The 7,531-nt window shown below is 51.7% G+C and overlaps 1 protein-coding gene across 1 annotated transcript; it reads right to left on the bottom strand.

Moving 5' to 3' along the window:
• Window positions 1–2,165: 2,165 nt before the first annotated feature.
• Window positions 2,166–6,474, bottom strand: PNMA2 (PNMA family member 2; the record flags this gene model as incomplete). The annotated part of the gene is given in 5 exon segments (XM_054022909.1): window positions 2,166–2,837; window positions 3,246–3,622; window positions 3,625–3,737; window positions 3,795–5,402; window positions 5,858–6,474. Coding segments are annotated over 5 exon segments (3,387 nt in total), but the record flags the coding sequence as incomplete, so codon positions are not given.
• Between the last annotated feature and the right edge of the window lie 1,057 nt (window positions 6,475–7,531).

Genomic DNA, 7,531 nt, shown 5'->3' with positions numbered 1-7,531 from the left:
CTTACCACGAACTGCTCCACTCCACCCGCAGTCCCACTCCTGCCGTCCCACGAACTGCTCTGGCAGCTGCTCCGCTCCGCTCCGCTCACCGACCTGTGAGCCGCGCCGCTCCGCTCTGCTCCGCTCACCGACCTGTGAGCCAGGCCGCTCCGCTCACCGACCTGTGAGCCGCGCCGCTCCGCTCCGCTCACCGACCTGTGAGCCGCACTGCTCCGCTCCGCTCACCGACCTGTGAGCCAGGCCGCTCCGCTCCGCTCACCGACCTGTGAGCCGCACTGCTCCGCTCCGCTCCGCTCACCGACCTGTGAGCCAGGCCGCTCCGCTCCGCTCCGCTCACCGACCTGTGAGCCGCACTGCTCCGCTCCGCTCCGCTCCAGCCGTCCCTTGGGCCGCTCCCACAAGGCTCTGCTCTGCTAGCTGCTCCTCCAGCCGCTCCGCTCACCGACCTGTGAGCCACTCCGCTCGCCCCCGCTAAGCTAAGTTAGCTTAGCAATATAGCTTCAGGCTCCCCCACTAGTTCACACAGCCTCAGTGATCTCAGCTCTTAAATGGCTTTAGCTTTTTTGTGATTTCAGCTCTTAGTGATTTCAGCTCTTTTGTGATTTCAGCTAGTAGTAGGGGAGCCCCAGTGCTGGTGCACTATTGGCCCAGAGTGAATTCAGCTCAGCAGTCTGTAACTAGACTCCTAAGGGAATCAAAGTTAGCTCTGACATTCAACAGTGGAGAGAGGAGGAGGTGCAATTGGCATTTCAGGCCCACAAAAGGGACCCACACCACCAGGTACCAATACCTGCCCCCAACCTCTCTCAATTCACTGGGTTTTGTAACCCATGCCCCTTGACAAGCAAATGCTACTTAGGTAATGGTGAATGACCCACTCTGTCCTTCTGTCATACACCAGTTCCACTGGCCTTGATTCACAGAATCAGGGTAACAAAACTTTATTCTTCCTGCCCCAATAACAGAGAAACTGGGGATCCCACACCAGCCAAAGTAACCACTTTGAGTTGCTGTTGTTTCCTGCCAGGCGAGTGGGTGTGCCTATGCAAACAAGATCAGCCCCTGGAGTTCTTTTCCACACTCCTCATAATTCACCACCAGATGTCAGGGTAGAGCTCATCCTGACTCTGCTTACATCCTCCCCCCAGCCGAAAATTCGTCCCGACAAATCACACTCCCTATTATAACAACTCACTGGTTCCCTCCAAAGGGCCTCAGATAGCCCACTTTAGCTTCCACAAGCCTGTGTGCTAAACATATTGGTTCCTCACTAGTTACCCCAGGTGCATCATAAGTCAACCGTTTTACTGGTCTTATTACTCTCGTCTATTGAGAATCTCTGTTGCCGTGGTGCACGGGACAGCCTCTTGAACGATGGATGGAGAGGTTTCCTTTGAGGGTCCCTCGGCTACTGGCATAGGCCCTTGCATTTCTAGTTCTAACAGTGGAGGGTCCAAGGTGCCCAGGACATCCTCCACCTGTATGTCTCCACTGTCCAATAACCTGGGTGTGTCATCACATGGGGGTCCCACCAGTCGCTCAGGGGTGTCAGGAATGGGCCTAAATACTTCTGCCATGGGGTTTAGGGCGGAAGAAGAGCTCTCTTTTGATTCAGCCGATCGAGACTGAAATCTTGTCTCCATCCCAGGATACACCATGGTTGTGTCTTCCTCCTCAGACTCACTCTCGGATGTGCTGCATGGGGGTAGGTTAGCTGCAGGGGGCTGGCTGTCCACGTTGGAGGGCGGCTTTGGTCCAGCACCTTCGTTCTGCCCAGTTGCCCTGTTGTGGCCCATCTCATACGGGGTGCCTACCAATTCCCCCACAGGGAGCAAAAGGTTTCTATGCACTGTCTTTGTCTGCCCTGGACCCTCTTCAGGTTTGATCTTGTAGACCGGCAGGTCTCCTAGCTTTTCCATCACCAAGTAAGGTATTGCCTTCCATCTGTCGGCTATCTTGTGTTTTCCAGCAATACCCAAATTTCACAGCAGAACTCTGTCCCCCGGCTGGAGTTCTTGCAGACGTACCCTAGCATCATATCGATGTTTGTTGCGGTCTGCGTTCTTCCGAGCTGCAGATGTAGCTAAGTGATAAGCATGCTGCAGCTTTTCTCTCAGTCGGGATACATATTGCTGATGAGTTTCATAGCTATCTCCATCCTCTGATACACCAAAGCACAGGTCTATGGGTAATCTTGGTTCTCGTCCAAACATTAAGAGATATGGGGTGACTCCTGTAGCATCATTCTTTGTGGCATTGTAGGCGTGCACCAGATATGCAACATGTTGGCTCCAGGTTGCTTTCTGCTCTGGTCGCAAAGTCCCCAACATATCTAATAGGGTTCGGTTGAACCTCTCTGGCTGAGGATCACCTTGCGGGTGATAAGGCGTTGTTCTAGACTTCTTAATTCCCGCTATCCTCAGCACCTCCTTCAGAAGATGACTCTCAAAGTCCCGCCCCTGATCCGAGTGTATCCGGGCTGGAAATCCATAAACTGAGAAATATTTCTCCCACAGTACTCGAGCAACAGTGGTGGCCCTCTGATCACGCGTGGGATATGCCTGCGCATATCGCGTATAATGGTCAGTCACTACTAGAATGTTCCCAATATTCCTCTTGTCTACTTCTAAAGACAAGAAATCGATGCATACCAGTTCCAAAGGTTTGGTGCTAGTGATGTTCTTGAGATATGCAGCCCTCGTGGGCAGAGTTTTCCTTTGAACACATCGAGCGCAAGTCTCACATTTCCTACGAACATCTTCAGCCATCCGGGGCCAATAGAATCTACTACGAAGAAGTTCCAGGGTCCTCTCCATCCCTAAATGTCCAAAGTCATCATGCAGGGCCCTCAGGGCCAGGGCTCTGTACTCTTTTGGCAGCACCAGTTGTGCTCGTTGCTTTTGTAAAGGGTCGATGGTCATTCGATGTAACACTCCCTGGATCAGTTTTAGTTTGGTCCATTCTCTCAATAGTAGTTTACCCTCCGGGTTAGGAGGGACAACCGCAGCTGGGCTTCGCCCCTCCCTTTTGGCAAGTAGTGTATCACGAATGTCAACATCTTGCAGCTGGGCTTCTTGCCAGTCAGCCGCATTGAGCACGGGCAAGGGAGATTGGTCCAATGCAATATAGTTCACAGAAGCAGAAGGCACGCAGTCAGGGGGCAGGCCCAAAGCTTCAGCAACACATCCATGAAGACTCTCATGGGGCTCTGGCTCTCGGCGACTCACACTGCAAATAGCCCTCACTCCATCCATGGGTATCATAGCCACTTCAGGTGCCTGCGGTCGCCGGGACAATGCATCTGAATCTACATTGCTTCTCCCTGATCGGTATTGAATGCTGAACTCATAGCTAGCCAAGGCGGCCACCCATCTCTGCCCTGTAGCATCCAACTTAGCACTTGTTAACACGTAAGTCAATGGGTTGTTGTCTGTCCACACCTGGAACTGAGCACCATACAAGTAGTCTCGAAATTTCTCAGTGATGGCCCATTTCAAGGCCAAGAACTCCAGCTTGTGGATGGGATAGCGAGTTTCACTGTCAGACAGTCCTCGGCTGGCAAAGGCTACGGGTTTATGTTTGCCTTCCACTTCCTGGTACAGTACTGCTCCCAGACCTCCAAACTGGCATCGGTATGTAGGATAAACGGTTTGCTTGGATCAGCAAAGACTAGGACGGGGGCATGAGTTAGGCGACTAATGATTTCCTGAAAAGCCCTCTCACATCTCTCATCCCACCTTGGCCCAAACGGTTCGAAGGGGCCATAATGTCTCTGCACAGGAGGCTTTGGAGGCCTCCTCTTATTCTTGGTCCTAGATTTGTTCTTGTTGGACTGGTATCCCCTGGTAAGATCATTCAGAGGTTTTACAATTGTGGCGTAGTTCTTCACAAATCTGCGGTAGTAACCACTAAATCCAAGAAAGGTCTTGAGTTCTCTGTAGTTACTTGGATGTGGCCAGGTAGTGAGTGCTTCTATTTTGTCAGGATCAGTACTCACACCCTCCTGGGACACAATGTGACCCACATACTTCACTGAGGTCCTGCAGAACTGGCATTTGTCAATTGAAAGCTTCAAACCATACGCCTCCAACCTATCGAGCACTTTAAGAAGTCTTTCTTCATGCTCCTCCAAGGTTCTTCCAAACACAATCAGGTCATCCAAGTAAACTAACACTTGTAGTAAGTTCATGTCTCCCACGACTTTCTCCATCAGACGTTGAAACGTGGCAGGTGCCCCAGAAATCCCTTGGGGCATGCGTTCGAACTGGTAGAACCCTAACGGGCAGATGAAGGCTGTCTTCTCCTTATCTTCTTCTCCCAGAGGGATCTGGTAGTATCCACTCCGAAGATCCAACACAGAGAACCACTGGCTACCCAGCAAACAGTCCAAGGCATCTTGTACTTGAGTCATGGTGTATTGGTCAACTGTAGTACGCCTGTTTAGAGTGCGGTAGTCAATACACATCCCGATTTTCCCTCTCTTCTTACGAACCACCACAATGGGAGAGGCGTAGGGGCTTCGGGACTCTGTAATGATACCATTCGCGATCAGCTCTTGAAGATGATGGCGTACGTCTTCCATCTCAGAGAGAGCAATCCTCCTAGATCTCTCCCTGAAGGGTCGGGGATCTTGTAGCCTGATGTGGTGTTCCACTCCTTTGGCACATCCCACGTCCCACTCATGCAGTGAGAATACCTTGGATCTCTCGCAAAGCTTCTTCCACAGGCGATCCTTCCACTCCTCAGACAGTGGGGAGTCCCCAAAGTCAAACTTTGCGGGATCCATCACTGGAACTTCAGCTTCACACTGGGGTCTCACGATGGTTTCAGGCTCAAAGATGTCTGCAATCTTCTGCCCTGGTTTTACAAACACGTCACGGCGTGTTTCATTAGCAATCAATATAGCCACCTCTTCCTGGGCTTCAGCAGGTAGGGTTATGACTCCACTGAGAACCAGCACTCCTACTGGGAGCCCTCCCTCGGTCGGCTGCTCTACCATTGCTAATGTTTTCTTACTGTCTTTTAGGCAGGTACTCATGACAATCACTTCCTTTTCTGTCATTGCAGGAACCACTAAGGGGACCGGGCCCGCATACCTCAATGCTCCCACTGGCAAATCAGGCATCACTTTTCTTGTGTCCTCAATTTTTCTGTAGGCTGCGGCACAGTGTGTGTGTATCACCAAGGTGTTCAGATATTGGTCCCCTGCTCGCTGTCTGCAGTAATCTGCGAGTACCTTAAAGAGGCTGGAGTTGGTCCCTATTAGCACGGACACATCAGAGGCTCCTTTAGGGTCAGGGCATATTAAAGCAGCAGTGTCCACCTCCTGTCTTACCCCCGCAATCTCTTCTGGGAATTCCAGGTGTACTATGACATACCCCTGATAGGGGTATTCATCCATGCTGAAGCCACACAGGCCAAGCCCTGTCAGGGGCCGTATAGGCAGATGCCTAAGCATCTGCTGGTAGAAAGACTGGAATATGATAGTCACTTGGGATCCTGTGTCAAGCACTGCTCTACATTCTGTCCCTTCAACCTTTATAGTTACCTCCGCTCGGGGTCCGATCAATCCTGGTGGGATTCGGGCTGCATGGTTCTTTCCAGGGGAGCCTCCACACCCTGTAGGCCTAGGCGGCTCCCTTCCCAGGCCCTGGGGCCGTTTCCCGACTTTCCCCAGGTGGTCCTCAGCTTTTGATATACTAGCGTGGGATTCTCTGCATTCTGACACCTTGCAACAATGTGTCCACCCTGGCCACACCGGTAGCAGAAGAAGAATTGTCTTTTCCCTTGTTGTCTCGTTGGGGCAGAGGTTCTAAATGTAGTCCTCTGAACCGTGGTAGTGGAGGGTTCCATGTACCTTGAAGTATTTGCTGAATCGATGGTATTCTCTAATTCAGCCACTTTCTGTGTCAGGACCTGCACTCGTTGGGTAAGTTCCTCTTGAGGATTCACCATCAGTGCCTTGGGCGTCCGGGTGGATGTTGTGCCAGTCGCCGGGTGTGACTGCACCTCCCAAACCTCGCCAGCTGCCTGCCTCTCTTCTTCCTCTCGGACCTCTTTTATCAGCTGAGAGTAACTCGGTGGATTGTCTTGCCGTTCTCTTAATCGGAGGTGGAGAAGGATTGGGTTCTGATATTGAATTCCTCTCACAATCTGAGCCAATCTAGTCCGGTCCATTTGCCCAACTGCCACTGCTCCCCTCATGATGGCTCTCTGCAATAGTTTCTCCAACCTCTGGATATAGGCAGAAACCTTCTCTCCCTTTTGTTGCCTGGCATTGAGGAACTTGCAATAGACATCATCTGAGCCCTCGGTTCTCCCGAAGGCATGATCAAGGGCCTCTAGGCAGTCCTTCACCTTGACTCCAGGGTTACTGAGTTTCAGGGTGCGAATCACATCTAGGGCTGGCCCCCTGAGGCACTCTACTAGTCGCCTTCTCTTTTCAGCATCAGGCACCGCCCACTCCTGCAGCATTTCAGTGGTGTGTTCCAGACAGGGTTCAAATGCTTCCTCCCCAGGTATTGGGGTGGGACCCCCAGAAAACAACCTCAGTTTACGATAGGGGCTTGACTCAGGGTGGGGTGGCATAACCTTCTCTAATGCTTGCCCCAAAGCCTTCACCCACTCATCAGGTGAAGGAGCACTCTCCCGGTGTGGGACTCCTGGGTCAAGGCCCAACAGACCTGGCATATCAGCCAAAGTCTTTCCCTCTTTCCCCAAAAAGGCCGACATTTTCTTTAAAAACTCTACATCAGGGGCAGGGACTGGTGAGGGCTGGCTCCCAGTGGTTATTACCGTCCACTCACCATCTTCCACTGCTATCGTGCCTGGAACCTGTAGGGGTTCCACAGCCGATGGCAGCTCGCACAGTACAGCAAAAGCCCCCTCCTCCCTCACAAACATGCGCCCACGCATTTTGCACTTACTCAGGTACTCAGTGGATACCCTTAAGATAGGTTCTATTGCACCCTCATCGAACGCCTCCGGCACCCCCGTTACCAAAAGACAGTTCCTAGGGTTAATATTCATCCCCTTGCACCAGTCCTCTAGCAAGTGTAGGGCCATTATACAACTGTAAAATTTTTTACAAATATATCAGATCAAAACAACAACAAGAAGATTTTTAGGTTTTCCCAAGTTAATGAATCACCCAAGATGTGCTTGCGAGGGGTACTGACCCAGGGATCCCGGACGAGCCCCCAAAAATGTAACCCTTCTGCCAGGCCAAGTTGATAGCAGCAAGGGCCGGGTTCAGTACATAGGGGTCCCTTCCCAACAGCGTGACACAGAACCAGCTCGAGCCCCCACCCAGTGACCTGGGAAAATCTTACACAAACCCCTAGGCGCCTCGAAGAGGCAATATTTCCCCTCTCGCAAGCACAGAGCCTCGGTGTAGCAGAAAATGTTTAATAACATGAGGTAAACGACATAGCATTAAATTGGGAAAACACCACAACTAGAGTTCATAGACCAAACCATGAGCGAAGACCCACCCCAGCAAATTGGGCCGTGTCCTCTCCCGTTGGTTCCT

Source organism: Malaclemys terrapin, chromosome 3 (assembly GCF_027887155.1).
Source record: "Malaclemys terrapin pileata isolate rMalTer1 chromosome 3, rMalTer1.hap1, whole genome shotgun sequence".
NCBI classification, from domain to species: Eukaryota; Metazoa; Chordata; order Testudines; family Emydidae; genus Malaclemys; species Malaclemys terrapin.
Note: the sequence above shows the minus strand (reverse complement) of the source record. Positions and strands in the feature narration are given on the sequence as shown.